This window comes from Schistocerca serialis, chromosome 8 (genome assembly GCF_023864345.2).
Source record: "Schistocerca serialis cubense isolate TAMUIC-IGC-003099 chromosome 8, iqSchSeri2.2, whole genome shotgun sequence".
Classification (NCBI taxonomy): Eukaryota; Metazoa; Arthropoda; class Insecta; order Orthoptera; family Acrididae; genus Schistocerca; species Schistocerca serialis.
In genome coordinates this window covers 226,369,168-226,393,110 of record NC_064645.1, presented here as the reverse complement: position 1 = coordinate 226,393,110, position 23,943 = coordinate 226,369,168, and the positions used below count along the sequence as shown (strand labels likewise).

The following is a 23,943-nucleotide window of genomic DNA, read 5'->3' as shown; positions in this document are numbered from 1 at the left end:
GACACTGACAGTAAGCTTCTTAATGTTATGACTGAGAATGAATCCTTTTTACATTAATATGTAGCTAAATATCTCCCATTCCAATGGGAGATATGATACTGCGTGAAGAGTTTGACAGAGCACTGAAAGACCTGAGTCGAAACAAGGCCCCCGGAGTAGACAATATTCCATTGGAACTACTGACGGCCGTGGGAGAGCCAGTCCTGACAAAACTCTACCATCTGGTGAGCAAGATGTATGAAACAGGCGAAATACCCTCAGACTTCAAGAAGAATATAATAATTCCAATCCCAAAGAAAGCAGGTGTTGACAGATGTGAAAATTACCGAACTATCAGCTTAATAAGTCACAGCTGCAAAATACTAACACGAATTCTTTACAGACGAATGGAAAAACTAGTAGAAGCCAACCTCGGGGAAGATCAGTTTGGATTCCGTAGAAACACTGGAACACGTGAGGCAATACTGACCTTACGACTTATCTTAGAAGAAAGATTAAGGAAAGGCAAACCTACGTTTCTAGCATTTGTAGACTTAGAGAAAGCTTTTGACAATGTTGACTGGAATACTCTCTTTCAAATTCTAAAGGTGGCAGGGGTAAAATACAGGGAGCGAAAGGCTATTTACAATTTGTACAGAAACCAGATGGCAGTTATAAGAGTCGAGGGACATGAAAGGGAAGCAGTGGTTGGGAAGGAAGTAAGACAGGGTTGTAGCCTCTCCCCGATGTTGTTCAATCTGTATATTGAGCAAGCAGTAAAGGAAACAAAAGAAAAATTCGGAGTAGGTATTAAAATTCAAGGAGAAGAAATAAAAACTTTGAGGTTCGCCGATGACATTGTAATTATGTCAGAGACAGCAAAGGACTTGGAAGAGCAGTTGAATGGAATGGACAGTGTCTTGAAAGGAGGATATAAGATGAACATCAACAAAAGCAAAACAAGGATAATGGAATGTAGTCTAATTAAGTCGGGTGATGCTGAGGGAATTAGATTAGGAAATGAGGCACTTAAAGTAGTAAAGGAGTTTTGCTATTTGGGGAGCAAAATAACTGATGATGGTCGAAGTAGAGAGGATATAAAATGTAGGCTGGCAATGGCAAGGAAAGCGTTTCTGAAGAAGAGAAATTTGTTAACATCCAGTATTGATTTAAGTGTCAGGAAGTCATTTCTGAAAGTATTCGTATGGAGTGTAGCCATGTATGGAAGTGAAACATGGACGATAAATAGTTTGGACAAGAAGAGAATAGAAGCTTTCGAAATGTGGTGCTACAGAAGAATGCTGAAGATTAGATGGGTAGATCACATAACTAATGAGGAAGTATTGAATAGGATTGGGGAGAAGAGAAGTTTGTGGCACAACTTGTCCAGAAGAAGGGATCGGTTGGTAGGACATGTTCTGAGGCATCAAGGGATCACAAATTTAGCATTGGAGGGCAGCGTGGAGGGTAAAAATCGTAGAGGGAGACCAAGAGATGAATACACTAAGCAGATTCAGAAGGATGTAGGTTGCAGTAGGTACTGGGAGGTGAAAAAGCTTGCACAGGATAGAGTAGCATGGAGAGCTGCATCAAACCAGTCTCAGGACTGAAGACCACAACAACAAACAACATGTAGCTAAATAGTGTTGTCACTGAGAAAGATGAAAGCTTTAGAATCATGATAAAAAAAATCTGTGTTTAACTCTGTATCTAGACTGCTGGCATAAAATTAAACATGTTATTGTAAAACAACTTTAAAACAAGTACCATAGTGCTGATCTAAGCAAAGCAGGTAAGTGCATATGGATTGATGAAACTCTCAGTGACAGTGATAATGATGTTCGTGTTAATTTAATGCAATCAAACAATGGAAAATCCAGGATGGAATGTAACAATATTATGAAAAGGAAAGTTGTCACTCACCACTTGTGAAGATGCTGAGTTGCAGATAGGCACAACAAAAAGACTGTCACAAGTAAAGCTTAGGGCCAGTGAGGACTTCATCAAAAATAGATCAAACACACACACACACACACACACACACACACACACACACACACACACACTCTCTCTGCAGTCTGCAGTCGTGTGTGCGAATAGCATTTGCGTGTGTGTGTGTGTGTGTGTGTGTGTGTGTGTGTGTGTGTGTGTGTGTGTGTGTGTGTCGTCTATTTTTGATGAAGTCCTCACTGGCCGAAAACTTTATTTGTGATAGTCTTTTTTTTGTGCCTATCTGTGACTCAGCGTCTCCACTATATGGCGAGTAGCAACTTTCCTTTTCATAATATTATTAATTTAATGAAAGTGTGTCAAGGCAATGAAAATGGTAAGAACTATAATGATTTTAAAGGATTTAGTTTTGAAGAGATAGAAGATGACCTGTCATATGAGGATGTCAAAAATGGTAAATGAACTGAAGTTTGTTGTCCGTTCATTAAGGTCACAATAGGATCATGTGCAGGTACGTTTCTCGTTAACACAAGGAGCCAAGTTAAGAAGTTTCTGAATCCTTAAGTGCAAAATTAAAACCTAATGAGGACTATGTAGAGTTACCTGTAATTGGAGTACGGATTAAAGGTGCAATTGGGAAACATAGTGAAGTGGTTAAAAGTCAGGCTTTAATAACTTTTACAATTGAAGGAGTGACTTTTATGCATGAATGTTTAATAATTCAAGATCTCTGTGAAGATCTTATCCTTGGCATGACATGGATAGTTAGTGTGAAGGTAGGTTTTGATTGGGGAGGGTAGAAGTTGATTATCAAAGCACCTGATTGTATTCATACCAATTTTATAAAGCCAGCTATATCTTATGAGGAGGATAAAATAAATAGCTTACAATGTTTAACAGACACTGAATTTGTAGTCAAAGATATCGTCGATTAGATACACACGAAACTGAATTTAAAGAACTTGTAGACACTAAGATTTCAGAAGCAAAAGGATTAACTGATAATCAGAAACAGGCATTGGAATCTTTGTTATGGGAGTATAATGATGTGTTTAGTAATATTCCACATAGAGTGAGAGGATATCATTGCACTTTGCAGCTAAAACCGCGTCAACCATTTTTTATAAAGCCATATTGTGTACCTACAGCTAAGAGAGCTGCAGTTGAAAAACTGTTGTAAAAGATGGAAGTATGTGATATCACTGAGAGAAGTGCTAGCCCATATAACAACCCATTAGTCACTGTTTCCAAAAAAGATGGAGGGTTAGACTGGTTCTCAATTCTAGGCATTTGAACAAGTATTTGCACAGAGAAACAGATTGCCTTGAAAACACTGATGAACTTTTACATAAATTTAAAAATATTCAGATCATGTTAATGTACTGCCTTTCTTTAAAGTGGTACAGGTTACCAATACTGTGTAGTACCTTCTGGTTTGAACTTATCAGTAGCCGAGTTCATACGAGTATTAGGTTACATACTTGGATAAAATCTGGTAGGAAAACTTACTGTTTGTGTGGATGACATTTTGGTAACTTGACAATGTTGGGAAGAGCATTTGGTGTTGTTGAAGTAGGTATGTGAAAAATTTAGACAAGGAGGTATGACTCTGAAACTTGAAAAATGTAAATTTGCTGTCCTTGGACTGAAATTCTTAGGCCATGTAATTACAGGGGAAGGAATGTTGGCAGATCCTGAGACAATTAAAGCAATCTCAGGTTTTCCAGCACCACGTAGTAGAAAGCAATTCCAGTCTTTTTGTGGGGTATATGGATTTTATCAAAAATTTGTGAGTTGACAAAGTCTGAATGGATCTTGTTTAAGGAATTTACTTAAAAAGACTACTAACTGAGTTTGGACCCAAGAATGCCAGCAGGCCTTTGAAAACATTAAGAAAGAAATGGATAATCAAAATTTGTTACACAGACCTGATTTTAGCCTACCATTTTGTTTACACATTGATAGTAGTGATTACGGTTTGGGATCAGAACTATTTCAGGAAAAAGAAATTAATGGGGAAATCACACCTGAGACAAATTACTTTGCAAGTAGAATGCTGTTACAACATGAGAAATCTTACACTGTTACAGGGAAGGAATTATGAACTGTTTACTGGGCATTTACTAAATTCAGAACCTATTTGTTGGGGTATAAAGTAATTGTATATCTGGACCACAAAGCACTAAGCTCTCTAAAGGAATGTAGACTATATCATAATAGACTTACCAGATGGGAAATGTTTTTGCAACCATTTGATTATGTAATTAAATATATTGAAGGTGCACACAATGTTGTTGCAGATGCTTTGTCAAGGATGCCATTGGGTTGAAGTACTGAAAATATTGATCAAAATGGGGGAAAAATAGTTTAAAATCAGATATATGAAGGGTATATACAATGAGAAAATTATTAGGGTAATGTGTAAAATTCAAATTGGAGGTTAGTAACATGTTGTTTAGGCAAAAGAGGTTATGAAAAATTGGACAGGTATCATGAAGCATACAAAGGAACACTTTTCAGGAGAAGAGATGTGGATTCTGACGATCGGAAGTTATGTTGGCCAGGGGAAGAAGCTGGGAAGTTAATTAAGTGTATACATGAGAATTATGGACACTGCGATATTCAAAAATGTTTTCAAAAGCCTCAAGAAAATGTTTATTTCTATAATACAGCTAAAAAAGTTAGGAAAAAACTATCTATTTGTGACAGGTGTCACAATCAAGGTAAGAAACAGAACTTGTCAAGGTGAGAGGCAAAATATAACAACTGAGAGAGCTATTGATTTAGTTGCTGTGGATTTTTGTGGAAGCTTACCAAAACGTAGAAATAGTTATTGTAACATTTTTGCTAAGGTTGATGTTTCTCCATACAAAAAAAAATATATCTTGTTAGAAAAGCTACAAATAAGGAGACTATTGCCAATATTGAAAAAGATTGCTTCAAAAATATAGGAAAACCTAAACTAACCGTGTCAAACAATGGATTACAGTTAGTATCTGAGCACTGGAAGTTATTCACAGAAAAATCTGATATTTGACACATTTTAATTTCAGTTTGTAATCCTTCATCCAATCCAGCAGAGATATCTATGCATGAAATTAATCGTCATGTTGCACATACTATAGCCACAAACACCCTACATGGTATGAATACACCAGTGATTTTGAAGAAGTAATGAATGGTTTGCAACACAGTTTCATCTTTTGAAGTTATGTTTCACAATAAACCAGCAAATCTTATCCCTGAATTGGTAGGTTATCAACCATGTACTGTCATGTCATTCAAGATCGTGAAGTGGTTGTGAAAGAAACTACAAAAAAGCATGGACAGATATGAAACAAAAGACACGACAATAAGGTCAGAATTACTAAGTTCAGCACTGGACACTATGTTCTTGTTAAATCACATGAGAAATCTAAAATGTTAACATCTGAGTCACAACAGATTTTTGGTATCTAAATTGGACCATCTGTCGTCGTTGAGAACCCGCATCCCAATGCCTACCGATTGATTTACCCTAAATCCATAAAGCTTTCTGTGCTAAGAAATATTACTTCATTGAAACCATATAAACAAAAAAGTAAAGATAACTAATGAAGAGGATTTTTACTGAGATGTTTTAAAAACAAGATGTTTCCTACCATATGTAAAAAACTACGTAGTTATAGTTTTTCATACAGTTTTGTGCAAACAAGTGAAATGGGGTAACTTATTAGTTTTGGTTGTGCTGTGTTACTCTTCTACAGGCTACAAGTAATTTATGATTTGTATGAATCAATTCCTGAGCATTTATTCAGTTCTTAAAATAACTTTCTTTGTGGCATATAATGAATTAGTACTTGTGCTATTTCCATGTTAATTTTGATCACAATATTTGTGCAAAAAAGATTCTGGAAGCTGTCAAATGACCATTACAGCATCTTCTTTTGCTGTCTAGAATTATTGGTCACCCAATGGAACTTTGATATTTCTTGTGTACTAGCTTTGGGAACATGTGCGGAAGGCAGCACACTGCTTCTCACAAAATAACTGCCATTTCTTGTTCTGTATACAACTTAATTGTGTTTACTATGACAGATTTTTTTATATTTAATATTATTTTGTATATGTTTTGAACTTTCATATTGCCACACTGAATCAGTGTACTTTATGTAAATGTGGAAGAAGAATTTTAAATATAACAGTGACAAATGGGTAATGAACAGCACTTTAAAGCAGATTTGAGTGTTGTTGATATGTCTGGCATAATTTACGGCCAATATTTTCCAAATAAGTAATAAAGTAATTCAGTTTTCAAGAAAACATGTAAGAATGGGCTAGTTATCTCATTCTGTGACACAATTCGAAAGGCTTGAAAAGTGATTTTTCATATGTTATTGCATAGGTGATATGAAAATTAATGAATGCGAAATGTTTGTAACAATCAGAGACTAAAGGACTAAATGGGTAATAAAACTGATAATTTTGGACATGGAACAGGAAGGTGAAAAATAAATAAAATATGCATGTACATGATGGAGTTGTCATTATCTGAGTTTTGATGTATCTTATGGTCAGCTTGTTTTGACTGAGCCGTCTTATCAATATGCTTCACTTAGTATTCTCCTTCTGATTTGATGAAATCAATTTAGGCTGAGCCACAATGTATTTCAGCAACTTCCCTGCTACTGTAGTATCTACCTCAAGAACTGAAGCTTCGCTGGTCACTGGAACTAGTTTGATAACAGCAGCAGTTTCATCCAAAGCTTTGCTTCCACAGGTGCTGTGCATGGTAACTTCGTGTTTGAATCGTTTGGCAACACATCTTAGGAAGCACTTAATTTTTAATTTTTTTTTCCTTGAGTGTTGCTGCAAATGAAAATGTTGGAAATTGGAGAGATTTATACATTATCTGCACCTCAGTGTATGACATGGTCTTGGTCACTTTCAATTTCTGGACTTTCTTTTCTTCTCTGTAAGCAGTACGCTCTCTGCTCCACACTAGATGTTGACTTCAGCAATCGACACAGAAATCAGGGTGGATAACATATGAGTATCTATACCACACTTCCTGCCAGTAGAATGATCTTGACACCCCACAGTGGTATCCATGAATTTGTGGTACTTGAATCACCTCATGTGGTTGGGGATGTTTGATCTTACTTTGTTTTATAAACCCAGCTTTCATTCATTTTGGTAAATCAAACCTCACAGTAAACAAATCTGCTTTCTCTAATGCTCCATTCACTCAACGCATTACATTTTGCACTTCAATGACCACTTCATCAGTCCACGCTTCCTTAAGCTCTGAAGTGTCATGCATGTCACTGCAAGTTACTAGCCCTCAACTTAGCTGAGGGTGTGGTGCAGTTCAACCACAATGGGGTACTTATCCAACTGTTTAGATACCAGAATGTTGGTGGCTTAATGTGATGTTACTGTTTCTATTAGTAATGTTCCATTAAATAGCTGCTTAATAGATTTTAGGGTTCAAGACAAACCATTGCGACCTTTTAAGATATCGAAGAGTGATACCTTCTCAAAAGTACCTTCTACTCTTCTTATGACTACAAAATATTTTGACACATTTGGTGTCCCTTATTATGGACAATGCTTCTACTATACATGAGGTTTGAACAAGAAGATTACCCTCCCATGCTCTCTCTCTCTCTCTCTCTCTCTCTCTCTCTCTCTCTCATGGTGTTCCCATAAGTAGCTAAGTAAGCAATGGAATATCATTGGAGAAGGGGGAAAACATGTGGCAGAAGAAAACAAATAGTGTGAAAATTGATAAATAGATGGCACTGTATATGTAAGAATACGAAAATGAAAACACTTGTCATGCGCACGACCCTTTGAAGTTGGTATAAACAAGCCGGGTACATGGCTTTTCCTCCTTTTGTGTCTGCGATGTTCGCCATTACGGTCTCAATGCAGGATCGCGCTCTGCTTGTAAAGCTATATTACAAGAATGATGACTGGGCACACATTGCTCTGAAGAATTTCCTGACACTGAAGGGTTTCAAAAAGGCGTTGGTCCTATGACTGCCATGAGTCTGGAGAAATTGACACAGAAATTCTAAAAGATTTGTTCTTTTGGTGTGAAACCTGGTAGAGGGAGGAAACAAATTGATTCGACATCAGTGGAAGCAGTGGCCACAGCAGTGCAGGAGGAGACAAGTGGTGGTGTGCTAATGTGTAGTGCACAGAGAATTGCCCGAACATCGGACATACCCGTGAGCACGATTTACAAAATCCTATGAAACGTCCTTCTTTGCTATCCATTCAAAATTACCCATGTGCACGAGTTTCTTCCTGTTGACCTGCCAGTAAAACACACCTTTGCTTTACAATTTCTTGCTTGTAAGGACGTGGACAATGATTGGCCTTGGAAGATTTTGTGGACAGACAAAGCCCAATTCCATCTGACAGGATATGTCAGTAAACAAAATTGTTGAATATGGGCACCGGAAAATCCACATGCAAATCAACCAGTACCACTTCATCCTGAAAAGATCACTGTGGTGCGGGTTTACAGCACCATTTATCATAGGGCCACATTTTTTCGAAGAGACAGGTACTTCTGATCGTGTTACCTCTACTGTCACTGGTAAGTTCTATAAGTGTATTTTGCACAACCACGTCATTCCAGCTCTCCAACAGCATGGATGGGATCATTTTTATGTATGATGGCGCACCTCCGAACATTGCAAATCCAGTTAAGCAGCTGCTGAAGGGCCATTTCAGAAATGCTAGAATTATCAGCTGCCATTTCCCTACATCTGACCGTCCCGATCGCCTGATCTTAATCTGTGTGACTTCTGGCTGTGGGGCTACCTGAAAGAAGTTGTGTTCCAACTGCAAACTTAGTTGCATTGAGGGCACGCATTGCGCAACACATTCTGAACATGACACCAGACACACTTTGATCAGTTGTGGAACACGCTGTTTCACAATTCAACTTTTTGCAGAAAATGGTGGACAGCATATTGAACATGCTTTGTGCCAGTCACATGGAAATTAATAATCCGATCGGATTCTGATTCATGCTTTTTATGTGGTTTTTGGACTCAGGACAATTAAAAACCGATTTTTCCATCTGACGTGATATGACCTTGCCATGGTGGATGGGCTTATGTAACTGACAGTATCACACCTGTACAACCATGCACACTGAGTAGTTCAGTTTGTTTAACATCAAATGTACACCTTAGGCGTTGTTGTATGATTGATTTGTCATTTGCAATCAACCACTATTAAATTATGATGCCTACAGTGCCCTCTATTGCTACATTTTGCAACTATTTATTTTTCTTCTGCCATACATTTTCCCCCTTCTCCGATAATATTCAGTTACAATTTAATGCCATTCTGACCAGTGGTGTTATTTGTACAGCGGTTTGAAGGTCTAATGCAAACATTCCCACAGTCCCCGTGACTCAGTTTGCACACAACACAAAATCTAGATATGTTTCTCTACCCCCCACACGCACTACATCTGACAGAAAAGCCAGACTTTTTCACAACAAGAAAGTGTGCACAGGCATCTGAGGTACTAATACATTAGGTACAACCATGCAACCTAACAAACACTCAGCATACTAAACCATTTGCATCCTCTGATGTGTATAAAAGTAACTATGGGGACTGTGGGAATTTTTACGTAGGACAGACAGGCTGAATTTATGCTAAAAGATAAGGGAACACATCAATATGACGAAAACTGAAAATCTATGTTTAGCTACCATCTTTGCATAAGTAAGAGTTACGCGAAACAAATTGAAGTTCTATGGAAATTCTTCATAATAGTTGGAAAGGAAGGCTGCTAGATGAACTTTTGAAGAGATTGATATTTACTGTGACTTAAGAGATCAAACTGACCATGTTTTGAACAAATAGATACCTCAAAACCCTGAGGTTAGTTACACTACATTGATAGCCATGACATGAATATATATATTGGCATTATATCTTGGAATGTGTTACACTAGGTCAAATACCTCCTTTTCAAGCAATCTTACTGGTTTCTTTTCAACCTTACTCTTTTACATATGCACAATAATTTCCTTACATAATATGATCCTGGCATTAGATTTCTATGAGCAGTTTTCGGGTGATGTGTCAACTGTTTTTATTTATTTTGTTTTGATAATATCTGCATTCTCCCTTACTTTACTCTACTATTTTATACATGCACATTACACTCCCCACACAACATATCTTTTTAAGTAGACTTACATCTTAACAATGAAAGTCCAGGATGGACTTTTTTGCCATCTTCACTACCAATCTGACTCAACACAAAACCAATATTAAAATCTGTCTGAATCAGTTCACTCGTCCATCCAACCATGATCCAGTCCCAATGCCCCCAAAGAACAGTCTGTTTACATTTCAGGATTTTTCAAACTTTCCTTCACCATTATTCCCCAATTCCATTGACATGGAAAGTAACCTCACATCTGCAGGAAGAACTGCAATCCACCACCTAAAAGCTGATCCCTACCTTGTAATCTTACCTGCTGACAAAGGCTCCACTACTGCGGATTTGAATACAGGGATTACTGGGAGGAGGGATTCCAACAGCCAGCACAATGTGCTTCATTTCAATGACTGCTTCACAGCCTGCACCATCAGATGGCCTCTTCTGACCAATACCAGTTTTGTTGAACTGTGCAAGTAGGAACTCTCTCCGCAATATATCCTACATTCCCATAACCCCCTGGTCACAACCTTTGCTAGTCCCTATTCTTCACTTACCTCTCCCCTTCTCTGTTCCCACTCCAGCACAACACAGTCTTCTATTCCACCAATGCATCCGCCAATCTTTTTCCCCTTCTCACTTCTCTCCTTTTCTGCTCCCCTTCCCGCCTTCCTCCTCCTCCAAAAATCTCCTGACTGCACCTAGCAGCTGTACCCCCTCACCACCATGTCCTTGCACATTCCCACAAATAGCACTAAACCTTCCTCTACCCCTACCCAACCTCCACTTACCCCCACCACCACCATATTTCTTCTTCCACAAGACACATTTACAGTCCAGAGTTGGGCCACGGCAGCCAGAAACAGTGGTCACATGTGTGTGTGTGTGTGTGTGTGTGTGTGTGTGTGTGTGTGTTTTCTCTTCAGAAGAAGGCCTTTTGGCTAAAAGTTTAAATGTGTAGTAGTATCTTCATTGTGCCTGCCTGCAACTCGTCATCTCCTCTATATGGTGAGCAGCAATCTATCCTCTTCATAATATTATTGTAGATTTACATATTAAGGCTTTTCTGTACCACTTCATGCTGCAACACACTCTTATCACAATTTTACTGTTCTGTTCATCCCTTTTAAACACACAGTTACAGGGTTGTATTTAGGATATTTAGACTTCTTTGCTGAACCTGTGGCATGGGCTCCACCAAGAGAAATTTTATGATACCTAACCCATAAATATCACATTTTAGGGCTATTTTCAAATTAAAAGTATGTAATACTGCACTTAAGGTTTATTATTAGCTGTATAACACTTCACTACACAGTTTATGATTTAATAAATTATACAAGGAAAAATGAAAAAAAAAATGAGATTATTAAACTATGCAACACTATTTATAACATCACTATGAAAAACTACACTTAAAAAAGATTGTGATTAATAGCCATGCAAAAATCAGTGTTTCCTTTTCGTAATATTGTAATTACAATACAGTATGTTTAAAAATGAAAGTCACTACTCACCATACAGTGGAGATGCTGAGTCACAGGCACAACGAAATAAAAAGAATGTCACAAAGCTTTCGGCCAATAAGGCCTTCGTTAATAATATGACACACACACACACACACACACACACACACACACACACACACACACACACAGGACCCCTCGTGTGTGTGTGTGTGTGTGTGTGTGTGTGTGTGTGTGTGTGTGTCTCGTCTATTGATGACAAAGGCTTACTGGTCGAAAGCTTTATTTGCGACATTCTTACTGTTTCGTTGTGCCTATCTGCGACTCAGCATCTCTGCTATATGGTGAGTAGCTACTTTCCTTTTCATAATATTGTTACATTCCATCCTGACCACAAAAGGCGTCTGATGCCAGTGGGACAGCCTGATTACATCCTTTGGGGCTAATCCCCTCATTTGTAAGCAAGCTACTGCAATTGTGGTAGCCAAAGTCGAAACTTTGGCTTGTGAAGCAGTTATGAAGCATGCCATAATTACAAATACACCCCAGGTCAACGCAAGCAGGGTATCAGATTCTGGGGAGCCTGCATCATGTGCGAAACAAAACTGAAAACACACCAGTACCACAAAATCCAATCTAAACCATGAACACAAAATCAGACTGAAACAGACTTTTAAAATGGGAACTGTAAACATACAGACAATGATGAAGGTGGGCAAGCTAAAGCAAGTTTTTGACAGTATGAGAGAACTTGGGATTGGCATACTGGCACTACAGGAAACAAGATTCGGGTTACGTAATTCTGAAAGGGAAACCCAGTGTTGGTGAGCTAAAGCAACTTTTTATGATTGGCACAGCCTTTGTAGTAGATCGTAAATACCTGGATAGTATGACTCTGTGGAAGGGCATAAACAAGAGACTGTCATATCTGACAATGAAAACAGGAAACAAACGAACGATAAGAACAAAAAAGACAAAGCAGGAACTGAACATTTTTGGTCCACTTTGCATAAAGTAGTGACAGATGTGGACAAAAGTGGTGTCACTACTTTGCTAGGAGATTTTAATGCGCAAATAGGCATGGAAAGGAAGTTTAGAGGTCCTGCAGGAGATTATCCAGCTCACAAAGAGCAAACAAGAATAGTGAGAGATTTGTGGACCTGTGTAGGAGGCACAAGATGAGAATAATGACCATCCATTACAAAGCTAAGGCAAGCAAGAAAACAACGTGGGTCAGCCCTGGAAACAGGATTGGAGAAAAGCAGCTAGACCATGTAGCAATCTGTGACAAGAATAACAGAGAGATTATGAGCACAAAAGTGAGGAAAAATAGCAGAATGGAATCAGATCACTACCCTGAACAGAGCAAGGAAACATAGGACAATAAATACTCACAGAATCGACCTAGTTCTTCTGAAAAAACACAGAGCAGAGTATGCAAAGATAATGGTAGTTCAGAATGATTGGAAGAAAGTGAGAGATATGATGGAAGAAGAGGCTGCTAACAATAAGAAAAGGAAGCACGAGTGGTGGATGGATGAATACGAGAATGCAGTTGAAACCAGGAGGAAAGCGTGGATGAAATGGGAATCCTGCAAAAAGCAAGAAGACTGGTCGAACTCCTAGAATGCGAGAAAAATTGCTAGCAAAATGATCAGAAAGGCCAAAAGAAGTAGATGGAATGAGAAACTTGAAGAAGCAAACACAGCCTTCAAGCAACTTAAATCATGAGTCTTTTTCAGAAAAATGAATAACAGAATTAAAGGCTTCGAGACAAAATAACCCTTCATAATAGGACAAGATGGCACAATAAAAATAGGCAAGAAAGAGGTGTGCGAGGAAATGGACAGGTATTTTAGGGATTTGCTGAATGCAGAAGCACCGACAGTAAAGTGGACACACTTACGCTCTAGGGACGAAAGTCAGGATAGTCTACACAATGTACCAGAGCAGAAATAGCAGAGGCAATTAAAAACCTCAAAAACAACAAGGCATCAGGCAATGATGGTATCTGTGCTGAAGAGATCAAGTGGAGTGGGCCTGAAATAGAAAGTAGTATGTACAATATAATGGATATCTGGAGAAATAAGAGGATACCAATAGGCTGGAAACAAGCCATTATAATACCACTACACAAGAAAGAGGACAAGAAAGTACTGTATAACTACAGGGGCACCTCTGTCTTAAACATAGGATACAAGGTTTTGTCGAGAATCTTGCTGAACAGAGCTGAAGAACAACTGGGGCCGACAATAGGCTTTAAAAAAGGGAGGAACTGTACAGAACCGATATTTGGAATAAAAAGGATAATGAAACAGACACAGGAAAGGAAAAAATATAATAGTGACACATGTGACTTTCAAAAGGCCTAAGATTCAGTTGACAGAGGTACTCTGCTTGATGTGTTAGAAGATAGAGGGCTGGATGCTACAACACATGCAATAATAAAGGAAACATTAAGCAATACTACTGACAGATCAGGCATTGCAGTACACTGTCAGACAGCTTCGAAATAAAAACAGGTGTCCAGCAAGCGGACAGACTGTCACCAATTTTATTTAACCTGGTTTTGGACAAAGTAGTGAGACAGTGGAGACAACTAAATAGTAACATGAAGATCAAAGTTGTGCAAATAGGGTGCAAGGTCAAACATAACGCAACAGTGGACTGCCTGACACTTGCAAATGACATGGCACTCTTAAATGAGACAGAAGAAGAGGCAAAGACAGCACTAAAAAATCTAGCTGAAACAGCAGAAAGGGTCGGGCTGAAGATTGCATATAAGATGACCAAGACATTGAACACTGAGTCTGACTGGAAGAAAGATGGCCAAGTGGTTGAGAAAGTCAACAGTTTTCACTATTTGGGGGAGAAGATAACTGGTGGCATAAAGAGCAACAGTACCGCAGTAACAGGGCGCAACTTTTGCAGAAGCTTTGGTATGCACTGAAAACAATATATGGCAAGAAAAATCTTTCACGGAATGCCAAACTGCGACATTATACAGCAACTGTAAGAAATGCTGCTCTGTATACATCAGAAACAATCACACTTGGCAACAGAGCTTGTATACAGTTGGAGAAGGAGGAGCGGAAAATTCTGACAGACATATAGGGCACCAAAAAACATGGGGATATCTGGATACACAAAACATGGGGATACCTTGATACACAGAACACAACAGGAACTGTATGAAAATTTTGAACCCATATCAAGAGAGATATTGAAGAGGAGATTACGATTTGATGGGCACATAATGAGGGTGGACGAGGAGAGATTGACTAAGAACATATGGAATGCTACACGTCAGATGGAAAACAACTGGATGTAGGAAGTCAGAGATGACTGGAAGGCTGTAGAAATAAAAAAAGGAATCTGCAGGCAATAGTACAGGACAGGGAGAAGTATAAAGGGTTGGTGGATGGTCACAGGTGGCTGGACACCAAAGTCAAAGTTGTCTTAGCAGAAGAAGAAAGAAACAGAAGAAGCGAGAGAATGAAGAGGTATTGGGAAGAGAGAAGATGTGCAAAACAAGCCACACATGATCCTGAAGGGTCCTAACAAAGCAGCAGCAACAGAAGAAGAAGAAGAAGAAGAAGAAGAAGAAGACATTCCATCCTGGAAATGGAACAAACACATACTTACTTACCTTGAATAATGATTTGTATGAAAGAACTTTTTAGTCCTGTTCATGTGACTGCTGATGACTCAACACCTCTACTATTCAGTGTGTTTTACCTTCATTCCCAACACTATTTACATTCTACAAAAACCTATCACTGCTGTATTTATTAGTTATAGATATAAACCTTTTGGGGTTCAAATGTGATAGTGATGTGTAAAATACGACTATAATCAAGTCAAATTCACTTTGCCTCTAATACTCAATTTCGTCTCTCACCTCCAAGATGGTGAGCTCTAGAAACCTGTGCATCCATGCAGAAGACTGGAGACCCAAACCCTCTGAGAAACAATGTCAGGGCAGATGAGAGTGGATTTCGTCTCTCACCTCCAAGATGGTGAGCTCTTGAAACCTGTGCATCCATGCAGAAGACTGGAGACCCAAACCCTCTGAGAAACAATGTCAGGGCAGGTGAGAGTGGGAGAAATAGTCCTCCAATGAAAAGGGGGTCAGGCTATAGGCTTGTAGCTCATACATGGAAAAAAATCTTATTACTAAGGCTCAAGGAAATATAGATGGCTGCAGTTGGTGGTCATGCGTACATGAGGCACACTTTCTTGTTTTTATGAACGGTGTGCGTCTTTCTTTTACTGATGAAGGCTATGGCCGAAAGCTTTGTGTGTCTTTTAATTGTGCCTGTCTGCAACTTAATGTGTCTTCTTTACAGTAAGTGGCAATCTGTCTTTTCCTACATTGTTGATATTCCTACCTGGAGTTTCCCCCATTGTTTGTACAGACATTATATGGAGTTGAAGCCTTGGTAACCTGACTGGAGTAGCGAAAATCTACAAGTTGATATCATAGCCTTGCAAGATGATGATGATGATGATGATGATGATGATTTTTGGTTTGTGGGGGGCTCATCTGCACAGTTATCAGCGCCCATACAAATGCCCAATCTTTACTCAGTCAAATCTCACCACTTTCATGAATGATGAAGAAATGATGAAGACAACACAAACACCCAGTCCCTGGGCAGAGAAAATCCCCAGTCTTGCAAGAGATAACATGGACGGGACAGGCTACCTTACAAAAACAGCAGTGTACTATGTAGTACATTGGCCACAGCAGTGAACAAATATTTGGTGTAGTGACAGAATTTGAAGCAGTAAGTCCAAGGATACATTATATATGAATAAAAGAAAAACTCTTTAATCAATTTCTCTTAAATGTACATGCCCATACTGAGGAGAAGACAGCAGAAGGGAAGGATATTTTCTACAGGAACTGGAGCAAGTTTATCAACAGTGTCCAAAAAACAATATAAAGATGGTGACAGAAGATATGAATGCTAAGGTAGGACAGGAGCGGGTATTCTCTCCTACCATTGGTAAATGCAGTCTACATAAAGAGAATAATAACAATAGATTATGCCTGATGAATTTTGCAACATACCTTAACATAATAGTTTCTAGCAAGTGTTTCCAGAATAGGTATACAGATAAAATGATGTCAGTTACACCAAACAATACTAGGAACAAAACCGATCGTACGAGATGTTACCGAAAAGTTCTTTGAATGTGTGTAGCTGGTGAAGTGTAGCTAGGACAACGAAACACCACCAATTAGCACCTCACACATCATTTGAGAGTTTGGAAAAATCACTACATAAACATGACATATTGAAGTAAATACTTGGGGAAGACACCTTAGATTACAGGCAAAGTTATCACTGTTTTAAATGTCATTAAGACAGCAGAACATCATTTGGTGACAATCCCCTTCAGCTCAGCTGTCAACCAGACTCACTCCCAAATATGTCTCTTTGAAATACGGTCACAGGCAGACCATCCAGGTGTATGCAATGTCATGGGGCTGTCTCGCGGGAAATGTCATAGGGTTTTGTCCGACAAAAGTGGAGCATCAGCAATTGGTTCCTGCATCATCACGATGTGAAGTCACTCATTGTGTTGATCACCCAGGAGTTTCTTGCGAAAAACAAAATGACAGTTGTTCCTCCTCTGCGAAATTAACCCAAATGTTTTCTTACTCCCCGGAATGAAACTCAAGTTAAAATGCTGAAGATTTTACACTGTCGATAAGATTCAAACAGAATTGCAAATGGTACTACACAGGCTCACGAAAAATGCATTCGAAGGAGCTTTGAGTTCATGGAAAAATGACTGGGAGCGGTGCATACACCCCACAGGGCACTACTTTGAAGGTGATGGTGATAAACAAGATCCAGGTAAAGAGTAATTTTATTTTTTGGTGTATTATGGGAACTTTTGGGTAGCACCTCGTATATTAATAGAAACCTGGCGTGACTCTGATGTATTAGTTTGCCATAGGTCCAGAGATGCAAATATGGACTCTGATCATCACCTCCACATAAAAGGAAACATTTTGAATGCACATAAAGTTAAAGGAGAAAGACAAAATAAGTATATTATTTTCGGCTGAACACCTAACTATTAATTTGGAAAACAGACTGATAGGATCCTCCAAGACCTATACTTATAACATGAATGAGCAATTGAATAAAACAGTAATGAAATAGAGAATGCTGCAGGTAAGGTGATTAGTATGGAGCAACAGATCAGAAGAATGGAGACACAACAGAAACAAAGAACAAATCAAACAAACAGATGCAGACCAGAAGAACAAGATGTGCAGTAGCAAGACACAGTTACCACATGATGCTCTGAAGTGTCACTCACTGTTTCAGTCTGTTTCATGCATTGTTGAGTATACCTTCAATATATAGTGGTGAATTCTCCAGTGTACGTATGTTGATGGTTGTATTGTTTGGGAAGAGGTCATTAAGGTTGACAGATCAGAAAAGCACCAAGTGTTACGCAAACAAGCAAGAGCTACAGTGTTCCAAGAGTACAATGTCTTCAAAAGAAAGGCTGAAGCAAACACCTCTTCACTATGTGGTGCTTGCCACAACTCTGCCAATAGCCAGGTGAGAATGGCTGAGGTGTGTGGTGTGGGACGGAGAACTGTGTAGTGTACCTCTAGTGAAGTAAACACATCTATTAAAGCCAGTGCATTGGCGTATTTTAAATAACCATGGAAGCAACACAATCTTAACAAAGAAGTAGGCAATTTGGACGATTTTTCTAAGAATGTTTTATATTGTACAATATTCAATATGTATTCGAGAGGCGAATACCTGCTTGCAAACAATTCTGTTTCATGAATGAATGAGAGCTCGGGTTGTAACGGCAGTCGCTGGAAATCCTAAGAATATTAAAGGACATGAGCTTTCAATTTTGTAAGATGAACAATGAGCGATACTGTGGCTACAAGGACTCAGTTTTGCCATGTAAAACTTTCTGCAGAAAAAGCAATTAGCAGATATCACACAGGCTTTATATCTGGCCAACTATTGTCAAATATCCACTCTGAGGTAAAATTGGAAGGGAAAAAAAAGGGAATAAGATATTGTGACACATCATATATTTATTGACTTTAAAGAGGTTATGGCACCATAAAAAGAAATAAGGTTTTTGAAGCCATGAATAATCTCGGCATACATCAATAGTTAATATGGTTCATAAGTTTGACTATGGAAGTAGTAGTATGTCAAGTACGGATACAACAACACTTAACACCAGTTTTTGAGACTTAACTGTGGGTGGAGGCAAGGGATGCACTCTCATGTATGCTCTTTAATACGTATAGGGTCAATCAAAAAGTTTCCATTAGAAGGCGATACTATCCAGAATTGTTATGTCAATCAGGCAAAATTGCCATGAGCACTGAGGTAAAATCATCCCTTGAGTGCACCAGGTACTTACTTACTAAGAAAGAATGCATTGCGCCACTCAACCAGAACATTATGACCACTGACCTAATATTGATATAAATCCATCGAGGCGACAGTAGCATCACCTATTGAGGAATGACTGCTAGTTAGACACACGCATGGTGCATGGAGTATCAATGAGCATGCAGTCAGTGTGGACAATGGGGAGGGTGTACGATCTATCCGAGTTTGACCGAGGGCACATTGTGATGGCCCGCAGGTTCAGCATGAGCATTTCGGAAACTACAAGACTTGTCGGGTGTTCAAGGAGTGCTGTGGTAAGTGTCTTCAACACGTGGCAAAAGCAAGGTGACACCACGTCAGATGCTATGTGGTTGTGTGGCCACCCCTCATTACACATGTCGGACATTGAAGGCTGGGCAGACTGGTAAATCAAGACAGGCAGTGAACGGCGACAGAACTATCAGACTTTAATGCTGGGCAGAGTACAAGGGTGTCTGAAAACACAGTGCACTGAACACTCCTAACAGTGGGCCTCAGCAAACAACAACTCGTGCATGTGCCAATGTTAACATCACAACAGTGGCAACTACAACTGAAATGGGCATGTGACCAATGGCACTGAGCACTTGCAGTGGCAGAGCTGGCAGAGTGTAGCATGGCCTAATGAATCCCAGCAGCCTGTTCCTGTTCATCATGCAGATGGGCGGGACAGAGACAAGCTGGCGGTGGCTCCATTATGCTCTGGCTAACATTTACATGGACATCCATGGGTTCTGTGGAAGGCACTATGGCAGCCTAGGAGCATCATACACTGGTTGCAGATCATGTACACACCTTCATGACAATAATGTTTCCCAATGGCAGAAGCATTTTTCAATAAGATAATAATGCATCAAGTCACAAGAGCAGGAGTGTGATGGAGTGGTTCGAGGAACACAGTAGTGAGTCCCAATTGATGTGCTGACCTCTCAATCGCCAGATCTGAACCCAATCAAACACATCTGGGATGTGATAGAACGTGGTGTTAGAGCTCATCAGCTCCCCAGAATTCACAGGAATTAGTTGATTTGTGTGTGCAGATGTGGTGCCAACTCCCTCTAGCGACCTACCAAGGCCTCACTGCTTCCATGCCATGACACGCTCGCGCTGTTATCCCTGCCAAAGGAGGGCATACCAGCTATTAGGTAGGTGATCATAATGTTCAGGCTGATCACTGCATATGGAATCTATATGAAATTTGCAACATGAATTGTGGCGCATTTCAGTGAGTGTGCACATAACTTTGTAGCTAGTTCTAAGAAATGATTTATTCTTTTTGATACTTATATTTAAAATGATTACCCTAAACTGCCCAGATACATATGATTTCCCACTCACTATGAACAGCAATTTAAGGGCAATGACAATACATTATGACATAAGTGCATGGTACTTACATGCCTTTTCACGACAAGGTTTTTCACTCCTTCCATCACAAATGATGATCCTTGACTAACTAGTTTTGAGAACATGCTGACAGTTTTGGTACCACCACCTACATACTGGTTATGGGTAGCTGCCATTTTTGTATATGCTCTGTTTGAAAAAAGATATATAACAGTAAAAAAAATTATTTACTGAATATGGAAAGTTGTGTCCAAAGCGACTGAATGTTTAGAATACACAACATAATTATATTATTTATATTTAGAACTTTATAAACATACTTACTTCCACCTCTTAATGTATGACAAAGGCTGAAGATCACAACCAGCATTCTGCAGTGCTACAGCGAAACGATCATACTCAGCCTGTAAGAAATTATGATCAAACTATTTAAATAGAAAATATCTTAAATAAGGAATTCATTCAGAATAATTGAATTATTTTGTTGTTACTAAAAACATGACTTCAAAATGACAAATGAGATTGTTGTCATAACTATATGAGAAAAAATATATCGGTTGTTTTCTAACCTCTGACATTGAATGTGAGCATATGTAATAAATAAGAAAGAGACGGAGTTTGTCTTCAGGTGTACCAGCTTCTCCATCAGCAAGCAATTCCATAATGCCCCGATCCAGGGTTGTTTTGCTCATAATTTTTTCTTCAAATTCAAAGAACGTGTCCAAACGACGTGACTTGATACAGTTGAGAATTGCTTAACAGAAGAAATACATAATTATGTTATACTCAATTAATTAAATGACAATTATGACAACTATTTTACTATGTAATAAATGTGACCGCCTTTCAAAACTATCTGCTGTGATATTTCTGACTTCCTCTGATGCATACAGCTCAATTTCAACAGTGAATATTTAGTCCACACAGTATTTCTTTGAGGGAACTGCTAGACATTTTTAAGCTTTAAGCACATAAACTGACCCAAAGCCTTCACCAAAACTTGCTTCAGTTAGTCTAACTTATACCTCCATCTAATTACGACCATCAAGCATTACCATTACCTCATCAGTTTCCTTCCCTAGGTCCGTTCTTGGTGACACTGACCTTATAATTGTTGTAAAAGTTGAAAATTGCGGCCATCCACAGCTTCAAACACACACTTAAAATGATAGATCCATTCCAGAATTTTTCACTCTATTCCATCTCTTCCTTCACCCCAATTTCTTTCACATTCTTGTAACTGCTTTTCAAAGTACAGAAGCCTAACCATTTCAGTCCATCCCAAAACGTCTCAGTCTTTTGTTGCAACAGAGAGGATTTCTGTCCTAGTGGACCTATAGTTTTAGCTAACATCCAATCATCCTGTGTTAAAAAATACCAATTATGCTCCTCATCATCTTTCCACAGTTCTTATGTAACTATCGCTCAGCTGTCCTCTTGTCACTGAGAATGCAACATCAACCACATCCACAAATGTGTTGCATCAAACACTGAATTTCTCGACATTATGCCAGATCCAAGTCTTCTGCTTCATCCTTGTACATATGACCACCTAGATCCTCATTCAGTTTTGGGGCGTTGCCCTCCTCCACAGATATTCTTCACAACAGTCTTGCAAGTTCACTGAATATTACATTTTCTACAGTTTTAATCACTTCATGATTGAAACACTATCTTTTCCACTGACCTTTCTTTTTTCATATCTTAAATGGTTTTTACTGAGTGAGGTTGTATAGTGATTAAGACAGTACATTCACATTGAAGAGGTACAATGTTTGCACCCTGTCAGGCTATTCTTGTTTACATTTTCAGTCATATCCCTAAATCAGTTAAGATGAATGCATAATTATTCCTTCAAAATGAACAGCCAAACCTTCCCTTCCTTGGCTTATCCACAACTGTGCACTATCTACAATGACATCATGAACAGGACTTCAAAAAATGATTTCCTTATTTTCTGATGGGGTGTATATGTTTCAAATGACAATAGACACAGAATGTAATTATTTTAATAATTCTTTATCAGTGTTCCTGATCAGTCTGTTGAGTTACACAACCATACCAACATCTAAAAAAATATTCGAAAATTTTCCCTCTGTCGTTACCAATTAATGTTCCATCTGCCATCCTATGAATGAAATGTCTGATGACTACCTAATATAAGTTTGTGTGTTTCAGTAACAAAAATTCTAGTAAAGAAACAATAAATAAAAATGAGAAAAGCTGACTGAGATATGGCACAGAGACTTTAGAAGTTGCTGCACATATAGGTTGGTGTTTGATACATAAGGTAAAGGCTTTTGATCTAGTAAAATGGAAAATACTGCTTGAAGTACTCAAAAATAATTTGGAACAAGTTAATTATAACTATGACATAAGAGAGGTGAGAGTGGAGGAAGCAGAAAAAAGGTAGATATTAGGAGAGAGTGAAACAAGGCTGCAGCATATCTCCAGGCCTGTTTATTGGACATACTGGTCGTAGAATAACAGCAGATAGATAGATAGATAGATAGGGGAAGGGGGAGGGGAGGAGGGAGGGAGGGAGGGAGGGAGGGAGGGAGGGAGGGAGAGAGAGAGAGAGAGAGAGAGAGAGAGAGAAAGAGAGAGAGAGAGAGAGTTATTAAATATGCAGATGATCAACTAGTCCTTGAAGAAAGTGAAGATGATTTTCAGTAAATTGTGAAGGCAATAAGAAAAACTTGGGGAAATTTAGAAATATGTTAGGATTTCTAAGGCACATATAATGAAAACATTAAAGAAATGCACTCCAGTAAATGCAGAGATACAGCAGAAGAAAAACAAAAAGGAATTAAGCAAGTGAACTACTTAATTTAGGTAGCACACTTACTGCAGATGTAAATCATGATTTTTGGGATTTCTTTCTTTATTATTATTTTTTTTTTCATCCTTCTGATATGGTATTTCCATATATCTCAGTACTCCCAAACCTGTGAGTACTTTTAACTCTCATCTAGGAAAAAGAGTGGCACCCCAAAGTTAGTAAAGTCTCTGAGCTATTATGAGTTTAGGTTCTAGAGAAATTAAAGAACACACAAAGAAATACTAAAGCTACAATTATTTTAGAAGAGAGAGAGAGAGAGAGAGAGAGAGAGAGAGAGAGAGAGAGAGAGAGAGGTTAAATGCCAACACACATTTACAGTACCTGTAGATTTAAAAAAGCTTTTGACAATGTTAAATTAAATGCAATTTTTAAAATTTTGAATAAAACATAGGGAGAAAAAGGCTGTCAACCAATGTCTTCTTGTAATCTGGCCAACTCTATAAATGGATGAGTCGATATAATAATGCATATGTCTGATAAGGTCGCTAGGTGCAACGCGGAAGGATACATCTGCTGGCGCCAGATCATGTGGCAACACCAGCAGCAGATTTAAGGGCTGCCACCACCACTGCAGCCTACTTGTCAACCAGATGATGATTAGAGCAAGGTCTCTGGTATACCTATTGGCAACAACCCAACACTATTCGGTTTTCTCCTGGGCTGTGATTGGACTTTGTTGTAACCTATGGTGACATTTGACTAGCATAAGGATTAGCCCGTTGCTTACTTCAGGATCCT

At 38.7% G+C, this 23,943-nt stretch overlaps 1 protein-coding gene across 1 annotated transcript in view; it reads right to left on the bottom strand.

Moving 5' to 3' along the window:
- LOC126416759 (protein sly1 homolog) overlaps positions 1-23,943 on the bottom strand; it is a 187,107-nt gene that overhangs the window by 20,939 nt on the left and 142,225 nt on the right. Inside the window, exons 10-12 of the mRNA XM_050084599.1 lie at positions 20,933-21,117; positions 20,688-20,767; positions 20,414-20,552 (exon numbers count right to left, since the gene is read on the bottom strand). Coding sequence (XP_049940556.1) covers positions 20,414-20,552; positions 20,688-20,767; positions 20,933-21,117 — 404 coding nt within the window. The remainder of the gene's footprint in view (positions 1-20,413; positions 20,553-20,687; positions 20,768-20,932; positions 21,118-23,943) is intronic.